Raw genomic sequence first — 21,530 nt, forward strand, 5'->3', positions numbered from 1 at the left:
TAATATTGCATTCTAATAGCCCCTAAAAATCAAGAAAGGCAATAGCAAGAGAGCATATGAAAACTTCCCAAGGAGGAACTGTGCTGCATATTCTGATTTGAAGACATTTTTTGTCATTCTGACAGTATGCAAGTGACTTCTCTGATTACCTACTTCAGCATTTGAAGGAACCTCAGTTGTATTGTTTACTCCTTTGATTTAGAGGAATCTTAGTTAAGAAGCTTTCAAGTAAGCTCTCTGTAGAATGTTTGAATAATTTCTGAAGCACTGTAAAGACAACTAGGTGAGGGCAGTTACACTAAAAGATCTGCTTTTTGAATTTGCTGAAAAAGACCAGCACAGATTTGTCTGTTTATAGAAAGTCAGTTGCTATTATTATTTTGATATTGATTATAATTTGAAGAAAATGCCAGAACAGTCAAAATCAGAAATTGGATCTTCAATATTGGAAGTACTAGAACAATCAGTTGTTCAAGACCAAAAGGATGATGAAAGGTTGTGCATGAAATTGCCTGTATTGCTTTCCTTACTCAAGCATATAGTAAGGGCTTTCCAACATGCAATTTTCAGAGTGTAAAGCTAAAGGAGATTATTTATCTTCATTGTCCATAGGATAGAATTATGACCTCCTGAGGTTTAAAATATACACCGAGGAAGAAGTCTTTTCAAATTCATATACTGTTTTCAGTACATCATTTGTTCATAGTCTATGCTGCATTTTTTTTTTAATACAAATATGGAAGCAATAATAAATTATTAATCTCAAATCACTGTGTGACTGTTCCCAGCAGAAATTGTACACAGTTAATTGTATGCTTGGTGGTAGCACAGGGGGAGACTGTCTCAGAATTCTTCTTTAATTAAAATTACATAGAATTACAGAGCACCAACTGTGAACAGTAATGAAATGTTGGTAGTACTGGCCTGTTTATCTGGAAAATAATGTTGGAATATTTAGAAAAGAATGGGTGTCCTTTATCTGAGAAAGGAAGCACACATTCGTGAGTAAAACCTGACATATAAAGAAGTGATTCTCTGAGCAAATTCTGTCTATACCATGCTTTTATTATTTCCCACTAATAATATTCTCATAAAGATTACAGAAAAAGAAAGACTAATTTTCAGCTCTGCCTCTGTGCCATGTCAGAGCAGATGACATGCAGTATGAATTTCCCTCATGCTGCTTTGCTAAAGTCATCAGTCTTAAGAGAAACCCCTTCTACAAAAGAAAAATTGTGCTTCTGTGTGTTTTTCAGGCAGTAATCTAGTACTGGAGACATCTACAAGGTTATGCAGCATTCAACTGAGGCTAGTGGGACTTTGGGCTACAGATTATATAGGCGCTATGGAGCTCTTCAGGTGAAGAAGAGAGATCACTGCATTTTGGTCTTGCAGTCAGTGGTTTCATATTCCTAGCTATAGACTGCAATTAGTATTTGAAAGGTGCAAATATTCAGCTGGCAGAGTACTGTTTAAGTACAGGTGTTATTAACTAGTGGATGTTATTAAATAAGATCAAAGGAAGAGTGCGAAAAATCAGACCATAATCAAGAACTGGTTCCTACTTGAAAGAGGGTAAATGGTCCCCCATGAAAACTATCATCCTTTAAAATTAAAATGGAGGAAGTACTAAGGTAATACTCTGTGAAAAGAAACTCTGTAGTGGTACAAAAGTGGCAGAAAGATGCACTTTTCAAAAGTGCTTATTGGAGTTAAGTGTCCAACTCAACAAAGAAAATAATTGAGATTTTGGCACTCAGATACTTTTCAAAACCTGACCCTACATTATTTGATAAGTCTTTCATTTTTTCGTACAAGCTGCTATCAGTCCTTTCTGCACACGTAGTGGAGTGGTCTCAGTAAACTGTAGTTACACTTTCTCACAGAGATTAACATTTATTCGTGGAAGTAGCTCATTCTGAGCAGCCCTGAAGAACTGGGGTGTAAATGTGACATGCCTGCCAAGAAGTGTAGATTTACATACCGATTTAAATTAGTGTACCCTTTGTTTAGTTTTACTCTACGTTTTGTTGCATTTTATTAAGTGTTGCTTCAATTAAAAAGCAGACACATGAATATTTTCAAAGACATATGCAGGGATAGTGCTGTTCAAAATCCTTCTCAAATTCAACTCTGTTCTGTTTTTATTCACACAGAAGATAAGTTTTGAATGCTGTGATTTGTTTGGCTTTAAATTGCTAGTTGATAAAACATCTAAGTAGGTCTTACTATATGGCAGAGAATGATCTTATTTATATGAGATACAGATGAACTTTATGATTTCCATCATCTCCTCTCTTCTGTACTTTTCTAATGTTTGTTGCATCTACTTGTTATGTCTGGTCTTGATTACATTACAGGCAACTTAGGAATAGGGCTGTTTTTTATTCTATGTTTGTTACACCACACAACAGGGAACCAGGTCTGACTGTGAACACCAGTCACAATTGTCATATATAACCAAATATAATTATAGCTTCAGTCATTTGAAGCTGATGTGAATTGGCCACATGACTTAACAAGTATAATTTGCAGGGAACAACCAAAATGGGAAAGGAAGAAAGCCTACCTGGAGACAACTTAGCACAAAAATATAATTAATTTAGCACAGATGTCACAAGCAGTGTTTTTCTAAATGCTATAAAAAATTGTGACATTTAATGTAGAGTATTAAGTAATCTTGTTTTTTTAACATGACACAGCACAAGAACAGTGGAAAACTTTAGATTGGTTACTGTAAAACCTATGTGTTCCTTACATAGAACATTATACGGACCTATGTGTAGCTCTTCCATAAGCTTTTGCCCTAAAATATTTAAGTAGAGCATGGTACCCATCAGTGCAACTCTTACTCACTTAAAAGCCTTTTAACAGTATTTGACCTTTAAGGTCAAATCTATCAGATGCCTCATAGATGCCCTCCTCAGTGCTAATATGTAAACATCAATTAATGGCACGTTTTTAACACGTGATATAAAACTAGATGTCCTGACACTATTAAAGTAACTATTGAACTTCTGTTAGGAGTGGCAGTGAGGTTTTAGACACGTTTCTTATTTTAAAATACAGCACCCTTCAAGCTTCAGACAAAGAGAATTATCTCCTTTTTTTGTTTGTTTCTGTATCTGTCAAACCAATGGATCATTTAGTGCACTCTCGAACACTGAACTACCTTTACCTGAAAGTGACTTGACATCCTGATAGAGGACTATATCAATGTATGTTCTAACATGAAAAAAGGCCTATACTTTTACAGGTAAGCATCTGGAGCAGATTCTCATTAGAGTAGGACCTCAATAGCCAGGTAGGTAGGAATTTTAAATTATTAAAAGAAATGCAAAAGAATCTTCAATGTACAAGCAATGCTTGGCAGTGCTAAAAGTATAGCGGAGCCCCAAAGAGGTGCATAAATTAAAGGTCTGTCAGAATTTTTTACTATGCACACTTTCAAGTATAATAACATTACCACAAAAACTCAACATAATCTGAACTGAGGTTCTCAGTGAAAAGGGAAAATCTAATTGGCAAAATTTAATATGCAAGTGACATTGGAATCTGTATGTGGGAGTTGGAATCACAGAACTTACATGAATGGGTGACAGGATGAACAGGAATCATGAATATGGCTACGTGTACCAGTCAACAAGTTCACCCAAAGTAGTAAGATCTCTGCTACTCCAGCCTGGCTGGAACTCATTAGAGGCTATAATTAAGGCTGGAGCATGTGGTTGCTTTGCAAGGTGGACAAAAGTGTTCTGCCATTTACTGATCCCTGAAGTCCGAAAATGTGCAACTAGTGCCAGATGAAAAGATTGTTTCTCTCCCTAATTCTTACCATGACAGTTGAAAGCAGATGAAATGCTAAACTTAGCAAACTAGTCTATTTTAATACCAATGGAGTGATAAGGTTTTTTGGAGAAGGTTCTCAATTCTGAAACGTGCTCTTTTGCGCCAATGACGCTACAGTCTGTTAAGCATAAGAAGGGATTTAGAAGGGCGACGAAGCTGGTGAGGGGTCTGGAACACAAGTCTTATGAGGAGCGGCTGAGCGAGCTGGGGTTGTTTAGCCTGGAGAAGAGGAGGCTGAGGGGAGACCTTATCGCTCTCTACAACTACCTGAAAGGGGGTTGCAGAGAGGTGGGTGTTGGTCTCTTCTCCCAAGTGACTAGTGACAGGACTAGAGGAAATGGCCTCAAGTTGCGACAGGGGAGGTTCAGGCTAGACATTAGGAAAAAGTTCTTCACTGAGAGAGTGGTGAAACACTGGAATAGGCTGCCCAGGGAGGTGGTAGAGTCACCCTCCCTGGAGGTATTCAAGGAGCGTGTGGATGTGGCATTGTGGGATGTAGCTTGATGGACATGGTGCTGTGTGGTGTTGGGTGGGTTGTGGCTTGTTATTGTCGTTGTGTGGCGTGGGTTTTGTGGTTGTGGGTTTTTTTTTTTTTTTTTTTTTTTTTTTGTGGGTTGTTTTTTTGTTTTTTTTTTTTCCCCCCGCCCAGGTTGGACTCGATGATCTTACAGGTCTTTTCCAACCGTACTGATTCTGTGATTCTGTGATTCTGTGATGCATTCTGCATCATTAACAATATAAAATTTGAGTGGATTTTTGTTTGTTTTGATTTAAAACATGCTCTGGACCAAGAACTTCTTTCAGTCAATGAAGTCCAATAGCCCATATAAGACAGAGCATCAGACTAAATGATCAGAATCATCACAGTTACAGCCTGTGAACAAACAGCAACATCTGTTCCTAATCTGTCTCCTTTTTCACAGGAGCAATTGGAATGGAGAGGGGAAGAGTAGAAACATCTAGCAATTACAGTGAAGACCCTGCTTCTGAAGCATGTACTCTCAGTTCCCTGCTTTACTATGGACATGGTGTCTGTATTCCTCATTTCTAAAAATGGAATAATAGCATTCCTCTATCGCAGAGAGATGCTGTGAGACTGAATACATTAAAAACTGAGAGATGCTCAAATAGCATTGGGAACTAAATAAGGATCTAAGATTGACAGACTGATGCACTAGGTAAGGTGTGTATGACAGAACGGTGGATGAGAAGAATTCATTTGTGAGCAATCCTTCATGGATATTTCATACAGCACTAACTACCTAGAAGTCCAGTTCTGATCCCTGAGTACATAGACTGATTAATGATTTGTGTTGCTGTATTTTAAGTCATGCCAAGGATTTTAGCATATGGCAACTAAGGGTGCATAAAGAGTCACTGTTTTTTGCTACAGCTGAATTAAATCAAGTTAAATTATTACCTTACCAAAATTAAGACTGAGATAAAATGTTAAGATTAGAATATTTTACTTTTTTAAACCAAGCCTTGTTTCTAGACTGGGGAAGGTACAGTTTGTTCAACTGCTGAGCAACTTAAAGGAAAATCTTGCATCTACACTAGATATTGCTTACCTGCACATGAGCAAATAGGCAAATCCACCACTGCTATAGAAACGGAAAGCCCCAATGCTCATTGGTTGCAGGTGCTTTGCCACTCTTGTTTTTGGTGCCTGCTCAAGTAGTGCAGTACTTATTGAAAAACAGGTAAGCAATTTCACATGTAGACATGAAAGGGTTACACAGAAACAAGAATCCAGACTGGGGAAAAAAAAGACTTTTATATAATTTCTGACTTTTAACACATTTCACTCTCATAGAATTTGAAAACACCTTCATTTTTTAAACAGCAAATTTGCAGATCATTAGCTGGTAATGTGCACTACTGCCTTTGGGTCTTTTGAAAACAAAAATGAAAAATGATCTAATTAAGCCTGGTCTACTGGTTGCAGCACAAACCAGAGATCCAAGTTTGATTACTGATTCCAGTGCTTGTACTGGCAAGGTTTAGACTGTAATACTGTGGTAGTGACATGTAGCAGCAGATGGGAGTAGGATTATTGAACCCTGTTTTAAAATGAAATTTTCTAATCAAACTCTGATATTTGAGTGACACAGTGCAGAATACTTTCCAGGGATTTGATCCAAGAAGCTGCTATGAAAGGTCTTTCTTCAGGAAAGGTATAATACAAGAAATGGACATGGGAGCTCTGAATTTCTAAGACAGAGACCATCTCAGGCATTTTAGAAATCACTGGGCATTGCTCATGTAGCATGGGTTCTATGGTTATATGACACAGTTGGTTTTCACTGTGTATAGGCCAGTCTCCCTAATATTCCATCTTCATCATTCATTTAGTTTGGTATTTGTTTTATTTTGTCCACAGTTACTCATTTGTAGATTTCAAATTGAGTAAAAACTACCATACTGCAAAAGGTGAAGGGTTTGATGGACAGGTTAGCAGAAATCTAGACAGCTAAGGTGGCTTTTTGCTTTGCCACTTTCTTTCCTGTGACTTATAGCCAAATACATATAACTTGAAGTTTGTGAACTCCAGTTCTGCATATGCAACAAGTGCTAGAGCTCCAAAGCAGAAGAGTAGGTTCACAAAATACAGGTCAGGTCATCTGATACAGCTCCTCTGCTGAGGGACAGTGAAATGCAGGGCCTCAGCAGACAGGATTTCTACCAACCCAGACATCCCTGCAGCCTTCAGTGTCTACTGATAATAAAAATTTAAATTTGCCCTGTCTCTCTGTGACTCTCAGAAGCAGGGAAAGTCTAATTACTGCCCGCATTCTTCTATTGGCACAGAAAGGAGAACAAAACTTTCACTTTTATGCCAGAGAAAATTAATCCCAGTCGTATAAATTACAGAGATTTATTAATGTTGTAAATGTGTTTCATCCCCCCTAGTTTGACTGCTGTGTTCTTACAGCCCTTTCTCTCCTACCATTGTCAATGTGGGAGACGGGTTTTCTTTGACATGGACACTTGTTCATCAAAGACTGAGTTCCCTACTCTCATATGACTACGTACTAAACTGCTTTCTCATAGCAACCACTCTCTGCTGAATTTTAGCAAACTAAGTAGTCTCTTTTAAGTGTGCCTAAGCAGAGACAGACTCAACAAATGTTAAGCCATTAGCATCTATCTTGGCAATTATACAGCAATTTAGGAGAGCCATTAAGGTCCACTGGATGAATAACCCAGGTTTCAAACTCTTTAAAACATATTCCTAAAACAAGACAGAATAACTTTTACAATGGCTAATTCAATATCACAGGTCTTGGAGAACACACAAGAATGTCCCTTGCAATATTTTGCCATGAACTAATGTAAAAAGGACTTGGCCTCACAGAGCTAAGTGGATCTGAATTATCATACTTAGCTCTGAATAATATGAGAGTTTTCAAAGGAGACTTTCAATTAGGTTCTTCTTTCAAATCTTGGGCCAACTGGTGGGCTTTCATTCATATGCTTAACATACACATTCAATAGAGGATAGTAAAGCAGACATGTATAAATTAGTCGGTTTATTTATAAAGTCTCTGTTCAGTTATTGGGTGTTTAACACTCATATTTGCCTTCCTTCATCTTTTGTGATAAGACTGCACGTTTGAGTAAAACAGTTAATGTTCTGTGTGATGAAAAATTTCTTAATTAAGAGTTTACAAGTTAAGCGTGATCTTAGTATCTGGCAAAAAAACCCCCAAATATTCACAGAGAAGCAAGCAGCATCTCTACTAGTCTTATATGGTAATTTGTTTTACTCACTGACCATAAAATATATGAAGTATGTGTTTAAGATTCAGAATTTTGAAGCACATCAACGTGAAGGGATGAGACTGCTCAAGAGAATGAGCCCCTTGTTACCATTTTCATAGCCCTGAAAAAATACCAAATCTGCATAGCTTATATGATTAACAGACATAATTCATAAACAGAATAATATGCTTGACATTTCAAACTTTTGATTTTACTTGGTAATAGGGTTTTCTAAGGGTCAGAACAAGCAGATAGGCATCTTTATACGCTTGTAGAAAACAGAAGGGATCAGATGCCTTTAGATGACATCAGTTCAGCGCCACTGAATTCACTGGTGCTGCGCAGAGCCTCACCAGCTGCAAATATCGCCTGCCATTCTAGGGCTACCTCTCTTCTACAGGGAGGCGGGGTAGTCTTGCATGTAGTTATATTTGTTCATGGCAATGTCAATGCAGAAGGTTTTGTATTTAGGGAAATCCCGTTGCTTAAGAGACACTTTCTAAGAATTTTCTGTATTTTTCCTTTTAGAAAACAACATTTTATATGTTTATCAAACTGAGATCAGTCAGTGAAAAAAGAAACATCTTTGTACTTGGTGAAATACATAGGGTTAGAAAACATGCAAAAAGGTGTACAGAGAAACTTTAAAAGAGTGTTAGTTTAAATTGTATGGACAAAATTCAGTCAAAAGGTGGGATGCAACATATCAAAAGTCCATTTCAAGAAAACAAAAACCCCTTCTCTTTAAATATCGTTACTGTTTTGTATCAAAATGTAGAACTTAACAACATTCTTTCTTTTAAAAAATTAAAAATATATATATGTATAACAACAAGCAAGAAGACAAAACACATCAAAAATGGGGATTAAAAAAAACTCTTCAAAAGAAGACAAGAAGTCAAAAAAAGAGGGGAGAAAAAAGATTTTCAGGGATCCTTGTCATGCAAATCAGTTTGGCTGCAAAAAAATACCTTCATCTTCAGCACCGTCATTATCACCTAAATCATCTGTCTGTTTCTTTGTAAGGGGACCTAGGATTGAGAACGGAGAAAATGGAGGAAAAAAGACAATTCAAGAATATACAAGACTGAGGAAAAAAACAGTGAATATTAAATTCCCATGGATGTTTCAAGAAAAACATTTGCAGGGAGGGAAATCTTAGTTTATAACAACCAATTTTTCATTACATTTTCCAAACATTACAGCAAAACCTTCCCTAGGGGGTATGGCTATTAGAAACATCTAGCACAAGAATCAAAGAGTGCCCAATGCTTTATTGTTTTTAAATGAAGAATCAAAGCTTGTTTACTAAAAGCATACCCACCATAAACTATATTTATCCACTTAATTGGTTTTTGTTGTTGCTGTTATTAGGAATAGTGGAGACCAGAACTGCCAAATTACCTCTTGCATTTGATGCAATAAGGTGGCTAATAAATGTATTGACAGTTGGTTAAAACAATATTTTCTGTGAAATGCTAATTCACATTTTTAAGTTCAACCATTTAAGCTCATGCTTTACAAAGATAAGCATGGGTTTGGCTTTTTTTTTTTCCCCCACACTCATTACATTCCCTTTTAAATAGAACTGTAGATTCCCTTGAAACCTTTGACTACCTGCTGAGATATTTGTAAAGAAACATGAAAATCCATATGTAAACTAGAAACAAGAGTGAAACCCTAGACCAGCTGAAGACAATGATTTTTGCCATTGAATTCAATGGGGCCAGGCTTTCACCCACAGTATACTAAAGTTGCATTGATTATGGGAATTGAAGTTTTAGCTTGGGCAAGACACACAATATCATAATTCCTTATTTCTATAAATGGATGGCAAGACAAAATTCTTTTATGCCCAGCACCTGTATTATTAACAAGTATTAATAGATTCATCAGATTTTCCAATGAGAAAAATGCCTGCTCCTTTACTGAGTAATAAAAATATACACCAGAAGGAAAGTCAAAGGCTATTCTGAAAATATTTCCACATCGTATTTTACACACTTACGCACAAACAAAAGACAGTTGGAACTCAGCATTATCTTTCCTTTTTTTTCAGAGCTCTCTCATTTCCATGACATTCTGTAATTTGCATGCAAAAAAGCAATCAGTACCAACACAGGACTAAGTAACAAAAAAGAAAAAGCCAGCCAAGCACAGAGTAGAAAACAAGAACTTTCTCATGCATAAAATAGCAATAGACAAAAACAACAACAAAAAGAGATGAACAGTATGTGTTGATATTTGCAGTAGATGTAGGCAAGAGACATGCATTAACTCTAAGCACTATGGAGTATTAAAACATTTGTATTTTAAAAAGCGCTCTCTAGCTCTGTTATTTTACAGGATATTAGTCATTCAGCATTAAACCTGTCGTTTACAGGCAAAATACCATGTATTTGAGTGATGCATTTAAAAAAAATCATAAAATTTTGTACCAGGTGCATGGATTTGAGAAACAGAAACAACCCCATGAAGTACCATGAGATTTTAACTGTGAATGTAGGAACTGGACCATATTATTGAAAACCAAAGCTCAATACCTTAATTACTGCATCAGTCAGGAGTATAGTTTTAAACCCATTCTAAATACAGAACACTAGAATTATACATCATGAATTAAACACGAGCGTTTTTATAGTCACACCTGCAACAATCATTCTGTTTAGTACAGAGCCTTGGTGAATGCAATAGCTTTTCCTAATACAAACCCAGAGTGTAATCTTTACAATATATGGTATCTAGATAATGTGGCCCTATCCAAATACACACATTCAAATGTCTTGCTGCCCATCATTCTCATACCATAGCAACTTTCCTTCTGAATGAATGAAACTAGAAAAGTAAAAGAAGTACGTAAAGAATACCAACCATTTCATGGTGGGCTTTCAGCACAGTGAACAGGAATAACGGACTTAAAATTCTAAGAACTATGCACTTAACGGAGCTATGCACTTAATAGTGAAGAGCCAGACACAGCCAAAGAGATATATATGTACACATTTTTAACGGCTTCTTGTTATCTTTTAAATTTTTAAAAGTCACCAGAAAGGAACAAAGTAGCATCTGGGAAGGCAAACAGCACGCATTTCTCCAACTTGCACAGAGAGGGCAATTTATTTTCTGGATGAAACTAAGACAATGAATGTTACATTTTTTTAATAGCTGGCCTTTGTGAGGTATTTTGAATAAATCACAGTTCCAGATCTCAACAGCAGTTACACAGTGCATCAAACATCTCAACACAAATGACTGATCTCATACCATCTCTGATTTTACAATACAGTGAAGCATAATTGAGGCTAGCTATTAAAAATAACCTGGGTAATTTTAGTATTTATACAGTTGTGAGTTTCTCTGAAAACCATAAAAAAAGTCAGACCATCTTCCTTACAATCATGTTGCAATACACATTATACACAATTCCTTTTGCAAAGGGGCTGACCTGTTTTTAAGCTGTCATAGATTAAACATGCTTTCCAATACAGCTGTATATCTGTTTCACAATACAGGGGCTCTGCTTGCCTCACCCCCTAAGCAGGAGCACTCATTGCTGATGGAGGCATGTGGCAGACCCACCAGGCACCGCTAACAGTATTCTGTTAAGAAAGAGATGAGACATGATTTCTGCTACAAGTTCGCTCCAGACTGCAAATATAATGGACCACATTCATTACCTCTCAGCAACAGCTAGCTGAAACACAGACCAAAATGCTTCAGACAAGTTTTCTGCTTCCTGGAGTTACAACGCTATCTGAGGTCTAGAAACCAAAGCAGAGTTTCGTCCTCATGCACCAGGCGTGAAACTACTTACCTATTATCTGTACTTTACCTATACATACAGGGATGCTGTGAAACTTAATTTGTATTTGTAAATTGCTCTGCAATCCCCAAAAGAAACATCAGCTCAAGACCCATTGTGCACACAGCTGTCTAAAATGGCATACAGCAACATCAAGTGGTTCAATCTTGAACCCGCAAAGAGGAAGCAGAGCTCTGAGCTTGACTGTTTATGTTCTCTGTTGCCCGTTTCATGTCCGGCTGCTGAAGAAACTTTCTGAACTCATGAAAGCAGTATTAAGAGAAGTTCTGGATTAGAATTCCACCTGTTTCTGCAGTAATTCTCATTCTAAAATCAGTAAGAAATGGCTTTTGCTTCTGATTCTTCAGATAACAGGCTACACTGACTCACAGCATCGCTGTGCCTGTATGATCATAAAGACTGACGTCTTGAGTCCTTACACAGGAAAACATGCTGAAATCACTATCAGATAGACAAAATAAAATCTTATGGAAAGATCCTACAAAATGTAACAGCAGTAGCCTTTTTAAGTAAAAATAAATCAGGACCAAAATTCTTTAGTAGGTTTATAATTTTCTGTTATTTTCTGCAGGTTTGAATTAATATTCTACAGAAAATTTATTATTTTGTAAATTAAATATACCCCTCAACTAAATTTATTTCTTTAGCCCTTACTGTTTATTCAATATACGATTCTTTAGGGTTCTTCCATCATTTTAATATTCTTTTCAGGTAATTTTAAAAATACTGATACTAAGACATGATGGACTAGGAGCCAACGAAACAAAAAAAGAGTATACATTTTACAGAACTATGATTGCCAAAAGTCTTTGGCCCACAATTTCTTTCCACTGTTGTTCCACTGTAGCTTCTCATCACCTTTTATGAAGGCCCACTTATTCCTCCTATTTGAGCGTTTCGCTTACAAAAATGGCCATCCATTACAAAAAGATCATTTTACTATGTTTAAGACACAAGCCTTCAAAAAGATATGCTGTTTTATTGTGCTGGCCTAAACTTTAGCTAAAGTTTATGTAATAAATATTAAATATCATCAAAGTAACCAGGTACCATAAATAAGGGGGGGAGGGGAGGGGGGAGAGATACTAAAGCCTCTAAAATGCTGATGCAAAGATGACTTACTTATCAAGAGGGTCTCTAAGGTTTAGTCTCATTTAGTCTCACGTTGCTGCATATCCACAACTGTCATTAATGCTAGTGGGAAAGCAGACCCCAGGTCCGTTTAAAAAGGGGAAGAAGCAATTACTGCTTTTTATGTCTCCTAAAGGCAATGAATAGTCTTGCTACAAAAGCTAAAGGAATGCTATGTGCAGGAGGAACTCCTAACAAACCCTCTACTCATTTGATTTAAAAATAGTTCTTACATTATTTAAAGTATTATTCAAATATTGATTCTATTTGTATTGCAATCAATGCTAAGATAGTAACATGACGCATTTTCAAATCTCAGTAGTTGAGTACTGTATACTTGCAGATGGCTTTCCTTTGCTCAAAATAAAAGAAATAGCATACTTCCTGTCCAGTTAGCTAAAGAGTCCTTATGTGCTCAGAAATAATTAAAGTCCAGCCATATTAATTCTGGTTTTTATCATTCTCTTTGATGAAGGACTAAGGTACTTTAGCTCCCAAATACATTAAAGCTGATTATAAATTCTCTCTTTATGGCCTTGATTCGGCAGAAATTATCTGTGGCCTTTTGGACCGCGTGTGTGTGGGAGGCATGGAAGCTGTGGACGTCATTAGCTTTTTGGCCTGGGAAAGCTATTCATCATAAAAAAAATGTCATACTGCAAGTTGACACCATTTTGTAAAACAACAATACAAATCCTCTAAACTTAATAAATCTGTGCTTATGTATACAGCTGTTGTTCGGGCCAAAATGTTCTCCTTCAGTAATGAGAAAAGCAGGAAAGAAAAAAAGGACCTATTACATTAAGTAGACTCCATGGATCTGGCAATTTAGAAATCTCCACAGTAATAATCAGTCTTTGAGTTAAGGTGTCTGTTCAATAAAAAGGGAAAGAGATGAGATTAAGGCTGACTGCTGAAATAATACAGGTATTAGAAAAATTCACTAAGTGGGTTGCAACACCATGGAATCTGGTAGTGCATATGTTAAATACAATTATATATTTATCTTTAAACTTAGATAAATGCCTCCATCCATTGCTATTTCTTCTTCACTAGGTCATTTTTAATTGAGCATTGAAGATCTGTGAAATTACCTCACCTTTTTAGGCTCTTCCCTCAGATCCAAATACAAAATAACCAATCCTTTGTTATTTCAACTATCATTTTTATGCAACAGACTCTCCAACTAAAAAAAAACTCTGTGCCGAATTATCACAGTCTAGCAGATGTTAGCTGAGGCACAATAACATGTTGTACCTATCTCCTGTTTTTAATTTAAAAGACATTAATGATGAGTTATAATTAACAATCTTCAGACCTCAATGTTTTTGGTGGAGAGAATTCAAAAATCAAATTCTTATATGTTGAAATTAAAACATAACGATATAATAATTTTTCTTATAAATGTAATGACAAATTGGAAAGATACAGCATAATAGTCATCTGATGAACAGTTTTATAAAAACATCTTCTTTCATTTGAAAATTAGAAATCTGTCAGCAAAAAGAAAAAAACTAGAATTCCTTACAGAAAAGAGATTTGGAAGGTACAAATGGCAGCTGGGTCTTAAGAAACACTTAACTGAAAAAATATCTCTTTCTATTATCAAACTTTGTTGCAATAGACAAAACAATCTACTTTATATTTTCCCTTATTACTGTCTTGCTTTCGCCACATGCTCACTCCTTTCCTTGTTATTTTTCCCACTTAAATTCCTTTTATTTCCATATTGTACTTATTTGTAGAGGGTATCAGCAGGACAAAGCTCTGGTCGACTTTGCTTTTTGATGATAACATTTGCACTCATGTTTTAGCAACAAATGATGGCACAAACAGTCGTTTCACATCTTACTACCTAATTTGTGATGACAATCAAGTACTGTAATTAGAGCTGGGAGTAACTCAAATTTGCATCTGCAAGTGAATGACAGGTGCAAATTGAACCCACAAAAGGGTTGCCAACTTTCTTTGAAAATTTACATGTATAAATGCTTTGTCACTAAAGAAGCTATTCTAGCACTTCAAGACTAACTCCTGCTGTGTCTTTTGTAACAGCATATTGCTGAAGTGTCACATAGAAAGAATGTCTAATCCCGAACCTTTTTATTCACAAGATTAATCACACTGGCTGGATCTTGATTTCTCTTAAACCTGAAAGAACTTCATTACTGAACACCAGATTTATGTGAATTTAAATGAGATCAGAATCTGGGACTGTAGATAGAGTTTCACTCCTCTGCTTCCCATTTTAGGTGCAGCCTGAAATTCACTGCAGTCTCAGAGGTGAAGGCGCTTCATGTTCACCATGTCCTGGGGAGAGGAGCCCAAACAAACCTTCATTTCAGGCTCTCTTTAAATCTCATTCCCTTTGCAATAGGCCACTCTATAAATCCAACTCCCTTTCTAGAGTCTTTTGGTTACATGATATGCCTTACATGGAGTCCTGCAGCGTTACTAGAAAAGTAGGCAGGGTAAGTACAGATCGCTGCGTGAGCCATGGTCCCCGGGGCCCATCCACGCAGTAGACAAGCGCAGCCCCGAAGATGCACACAGTGTGCACACCTTACCCCTCTGGATGTCTGCCTGCATTGGGCACCCTTACAGTGTCCCGCCAGACAGTATTTTGGATGGGTAAATCTCTGCTTCAGTCTGCCCCTGCACAGCAGCGCAGACACAGCGGTACCACCCATGTGAATGAGATTTGCCAGGACAGGTTCAAAGACAGCGCAGGTTCTTTTTTCCCCTGACTTTCTATAAAATAAAAGGTAATATCCTAAGTGAGCTGCTTGCTAATCCTTATAGGGCTGCAGTGAAAACATAGCTCATGCATGGAGTATAGTTAGTAGAAAGAGGAAGCAATTCAGTAGAAGAGCCAACAGCCTGATAGTTATTCTAGACTCATAGCTTCTGAACCACTCAGACTTCTGTTCTAGCCGATGGGGGAAAAAATTACATTGGAAAGGGGGGAAAGGAGAGAATTATGTTCATTTGTTTTCTTTACAGTGGAAGTAAGGAGAGGAACAGATGCTTACGATAAAACAGTGGCTTGGAATTATATGTGAGGAAAAGGATGCTTCAAACAGACCGGGACTCGTCTGACCAGTGTTGACATAGAAAAAACAAAGGCCATGCATTTAACGAGGAACACTGCAGTTGGAGTACAAAGCTCCAGAGGTGAGGGATGGGCAGGTAACAGACATGAAAAATGAAATTTGTAAGTTATTATATTGCCGTTATCATCAGCATTTACCACTCCAGTGCCACCTCACTTGCCTATATCACAAGTCCATGCAGCTTTTAACATTTTACTTGCATTAATAATTCATATTGTTTTACAGATACTCATATTCCAGGGTGACACACTGCTATAATGAATTGAATGCAACATTACACAGCTGTGCCACCACCTGAGCTTTCAGATCATGAATCAATTTTCTCTCTCCACAGGTAATGACTACAATCCAGATCCTAATGAAGACTTATGCACATGCTTAACTTTAAGCCTCCGAGTAAGTTCTCTGAAGTCAACAGGCTAAATCTCCTAATAATATAAAGATAGATCCACTACCACTAACAGAACTGCTCCTATTTGCATCTGGGCCAGGAGGTCAACTCAGGAGTAGAAGTTAAGCAGGAATGAGCATCCCAAATTTCTAACTTCCCTCAGTTATTCTGTGGATAAATCTAATCATTTTCATTCATCTAATCAAATTCAACAAATAGAATTCCAATCTCTTGAACATACTACCAAAGCTCTGTGATGGCATTTTCTTTTTTATAAATGCACTGCTTTTTAGTCTGTGTACATACAAATAAATGCTACATTCATTTTCTACAGCTCTCATAACCAAATTGCTTCCTAATTTTAAGGAAGGTATGAACTCATTTTAGACCACAAGCTTAAAAAAGTGATCATATTTAGGCTTATGCAATAGAACTGAAGATTTGTATTTTTAAGATCCAAATTTTCTGTTCCAAAAGGAAGACTTACAATTGCCGTCAATAGATCAACATTAATCTTCACTTTCTTTCAAAGATCTCTATAACGTTGCTGTAACAACAGTGCAAGTCAGGATGCAGTTAAGTGCATCCTTCGTATAAGGATATATGAAGAGACACAGCTGAGAAAACCACAATCAATACAGGTAAAACTGGTAAGGTTTGTTGTCTTTTTTGCTGCTTTTGTGCTTTTTTTTGTGTTATTTTCTTTCAGACAGGTAGGGTGGGTCATCTACAGCAATAAGATGTGTTATCAGAAAGAATTATCTGCTACATCTTGACTTAAATACCAAAAATATAATTAAAACCATACTTAAAAAAAAATCCATCTTATTTTACTTTTTATTTCATCATCCCCTTCTGTTTTCAGACCTGCAGTGGAAAAGATTCAGCCCAAAACAACAACTGCAAAATAACCTTTGTAATCTTGCCCCCAAATCTCTCTCACTGGAAAGAAACTAGCCCAGAACAGCAGTCTTGGCAGGTGAGATAGCTTTGGGATTCTTGCACAAGTAATTACCTTTGCTAGGGACAAACAGTCAGTCTGCCTTCTCCTGGAAAAGCCCTCTCCCCAACTAATTCTATTAACTGCAGGGGCTGGTGTTACAGCAGCTATATAGTTTTGTTTATGGCACAGTCGGGCATACAGTCCGGCTCTCTTGAGACCCAGTTCCATAGCCTAAATAGCAGAGCAAAATGGTCATCATGTAACCATGTAATTGAACACTGCAGAGAAAATCAAGTTAATTGTGCATAATATTTTTATATAGAGTTTGGAATGAAGTAAGTTCCCCCACCCCTCTCCCCAATGTACTTCATGTCATCTAGTTTTAAGCCACATGCTTTGAGCTCTATATAAAATTCACTATACCACTACAATCTGTGCAGTATTTTACCATCTAGAAATCCACGCTCTTGCATACCACAGAGATCATAAATAATGTGCAAGTCTCATTTTTCTCAATTTTCTGAATGAGCCACTATCAGTAAAACTTAATTCTCCAGCTACCTCACAGAGCTAAATTTCTTCAGAAAAGTGGCAAAGGGGAGGAAAATGTTTTGTGTTGTATTGCTGACTCCAATCCAACCCTCTCCTTGCACTCAGCAGACAGAGGGGCAGAGGGTTTATAGGCAAAGCATCTTGTTGATCAACTTTTCAATTCCCTCATATTAACTCCAAATCACTGCATTTCTTGCCATGTTTTGAGTAGCGCAAAGAAAAAACAATTCTATAGTGAGCAACCAAGGTAGACTTCATGTGTGCCGAATCATTCGCAGTAGGCTAAATGAGACAGAACTGCACCCTCCTTCATTAGTTGTAAAGGCTTCTCTTCAGCATTGGCCGGAAATTCCCAACCATCTAATGCTGGTACCTAAGTCACAGAGGTTCCTTGTTCTTGCTATCATACCCAGGTTTGTCTCTTGCGAGCTCAAGGGCAGAGATAGTACTTCTGATACTTTACATCTATCTACATGTACGGTCATATTTAAATGTTTTAAAACATTCACACAACAAAGTTTCTTCCTGGAAGGTAAAAGGTGGATGATTTTTTTTTAGTTATATATAGCTATATAGATATATGTGTACACACCCACAACCAGGAAGGTTCTCCTATTGACTTTTTAACACAGAGAGATTCTTCCTACAGATTTGAAGCTCTGAGCATTACTGAAATATAAATAGAAATATAAAAAATTTAATAAATACTGATACTAATAACCTGGTGTTCAGAACTACAGTCTTTCCATTAACCTGGGTCTTAAAAAGAATAAAGATACTTCAAGTCAAATGTTTCTCCACTATTCAAAGCTTTCAAAGCATCCTTAAAAGACCATTTAATTGGGACTGTGGTCACCAGCTTTTAGAAACATAATTATATCTGCTTTCATTACCACACCTTTTGACAGAATCAAAGTACATAGAGCTCAGAACCAGTGGTGGGAGAACTAAGGGGGCAACATTTATGTAAAAGGCTGTCAGAAGAGAAGTGTCTTGACTCACTTATTTTCTCGTATTTACATGCTGTATTTTTAGAAGAGCATAATTTTAGGCAGGAAAACTCAAAACATCTCAGCAATGGAGCAGTCACAAAACAAGAACAGCACAGCCAGCACTTGAAGATTAATGGGATCAAATACTTGTCATAAGAAAAATAATTTTCATTTTGACATGTTTTCAATATTAGCGTGGTATTTGTTTTGAAACTACAGTTGACTTGCTCTGCATATTATATTAAGGATTCCCAAATGGATAGATAAAATCCTTATACTGAATGGAGCATGAAAGGAAATCAGCACATCACTTCGAATCCAGCAGAACTTACAGACAGGCAGTGATAACCTGGGACCACATATTTATACAGCTACTGCTGACTCCTATATGGACAGAAGGCTCAAAACCCTTCCAGTAGAAACTTTGCCTTCATGCTTACTATTTAATAATTTAATACCTTAATACAGAGCTGGTGAACAGGAAATTATCATCATGGGGGGTTTGGAGTAGATTATCTCCAGAGGTCCCTTCCAACCCCTATCATTCTGTGATTCTATGATCAAAATTAAATAGAATCACAGAGTCACAGAATCACTAAGGTTGGAAAAGACCTGTAAGATCATCAAGTCCAACCATCAACATTTACAAAATGTCAAGTCTATGAATACAATATATTATTTACAAAAAGCATAGCAAATTTAAGAGCAAAAGATCAGAATAGCCCTTGCTTCCATTTTCACAACAGCCATTTCGGTGAGAGTTGACTGGTTTGGGACAATATGACATTTCTAATGCTTTATCTGCTGACAGTAACCCTGCTCTCTGGAGGAAAGCAACAAAATGCACAGCAGATAAAACCATAACATTTCTCAGCATTAGACAAAAGGTACTCTCACTTCTGTTTTTATTTATTTTCCTTCTCAGAAGTCTACTTGCTTAGGATCACAGTATGGGCACAGTTACCAGGGTTTTTATACTAATCTATATTTCTCTTTTTTAAAGCTGACCCTAGTGGGGTAGAAGGTACTTCTTTTCCCTAACAAATATAGACAATTTACATAAATAGTATGAACTACTAAATTATTATGATAGTCCAAGGTTTCATGCATGGGTCCTTTTGATAACAAAATCAATAACTAAATTAAATATGGCACTTTGTAACAACTACACACAACATTTAGTTACTTCCCTACCACTTTAACTCTTTAGTGACAATTATTAAAGATTTGTTTGTTTAAGAGTAGTCCCTGATATGACTAGAATATCTTCCATTTAGAAAGTAAACAAATCTGAGGAATATTTCCAAAAATACTTGAGCAAACAGAACTTATGACCCGTTCCCAAGTCAACCAAAGTTAGTGAAAAAATATTGCAGTAATCCAAGCTTCATCCTGCTGAGCAGAATGAATGCCTACAGCAAGTAGGCAAGCAAACTACTGGCACCAGAACAATACTTTAGACTATCAAACTACCAAACAAACTAGGGAAAGTGAGAGTTATTCCTGTAACAGATAGCTAATAGCCTGTTCCTATGGGGTAGCAAAGATTGCTTTTTCTTATGGACCCAATAGTACAGATAATCTCAGCCCTTATCTTCACTTCAGCATCAGGAATGAGTAGTTCTCCATAGTAGGAGGCAAAATTTTAAATTCATAATTTTCCTTTAAGATTTGTTTGTTACCATTGTGGATCCAATAAAGTTTTGGTAATGTTAATGTTAGACAGATTCATTCCAGCTCTTCAGCTAAGGGTTTATTAATTAAACTGTAAATGCAGGGGATTTAATGTAGACAAATGGGAACAATCCAATTAACTTCAATTGATTCTGAGAGATTTTAACTCATGCCTTCAGATATATAAATGTGCTAAGTGTATATTAACTTTGTGATTTAGATGTAGGAGAAAGTTTTAGAAATGTATGTGGGCATAGATGACTTCTACATTCTTTGCTAATGTGACAGTTAAAAAATAATTCTTTCTCCTAGGATTTTCTGTGTACAATTTAGGTATATCTGATAGAGAAAGACTAGATGCAGACATAATAGCTTGAAAACAACAATAAAGGAACCTATTACTGATAGCAACTCCTCAAAAATAAATAAACTGTGTTTACTTTTCTTTTATTGGTGAAGTCTGGTTTCCTGGAAACCATACCAGTCAGGATCACAGATCAGTGATATTCAATAAGTCTTTTTATGTTAAAAGTTTTTGATAGAATAGTTGTATTCTGTTATCACTGTTATACAATCTTATACTTTTTGAAGTAATGATTATAGACATAATCAGACTTCTGTATAGACAAAACATGAATGAACTGCTTCATTTAACAGAAGAAATTTAATAGTTTTGTATTGTCAGAAACTGTTAAAAAGCAGAATTGATTTATGTTTCATTGCAGAGCAGTAGAAGCAACTTTGCAATTAGTATTATTTGTAAATTAAAACTATTTATAAGGTTATGATTCACTGTGGTTTTGGACAAGGTTCCAAACGTTTGCATGCTGAGCTAGGCTGTGTCCTCAGTTTGGAACTGCTTTCATAGAAGTTACAGGACTCTTTCTTGGCCATTCTGCTTCCCTGCAAGCCTTTCAGCTTAAACCTCTGACTTCATCCCAACCCATTACATGCCATTAGTATAAGAATAACTTCCAAGTTCTGCAGATTTCCAACAGGCTGTGAATTTTAGCAGACTGCAGCCATTCATTGCAATAGGCTGCTTCCCAGTAATAGCTGTATGACTGACATCAGTGCAAACCACACCTCAGCTGGTTTTCCTGTTATCTGAATGACATACACAGAAGCTTAAACTTCAGTGACAGTTGTAATTCTGTTGAAGAGCTGGGACTAACACCGCAATAACTAGCTTACAACTACTCAAAGAGCCTAACATATGTTGCAATCAAATACACCACTCTTTGCACTGTCAGTATATCCTTTGTCTTTTAAGGTCCCGTTCTCTGGGAGCGCACCT

General features: G+C 36.7%; 1 protein-coding gene across 8 annotated transcripts in view; it reads right to left on the reverse strand.

The window, feature by feature from the left end:
* NLGN1 (neuroligin 1) overlaps window positions 1-21,530 on the reverse strand; it is a 312,118-nt gene that overhangs the window by 204,035 nt on the left and 86,553 nt on the right. For 4 of the 8 annotated variants that reach the window (XM_059822462.1, XM_059822459.1, XM_059822457.1 and 1 more), the window contains one exon: window positions 8,586-8,645. The exons of the other annotated variants lie outside the window; for them this stretch is intronic. In XM_059822462.1, coding sequence (XP_059678445.1) covers window positions 8,586-8,645 — 60 coding nt within the window. The remainder of the gene's footprint in view (window positions 1-8,585; window positions 8,646-21,530) is intronic. 8 annotated transcript variants of the gene reach the window in all.

This window comes from Gavia stellata, chromosome 11, assembly GCF_030936135.1.
Source record: "Gavia stellata isolate bGavSte3 chromosome 11, bGavSte3.hap2, whole genome shotgun sequence".
Classification (NCBI taxonomy): Eukaryota; Metazoa; Chordata; class Aves; order Gaviiformes; family Gaviidae; genus Gavia; species Gavia stellata.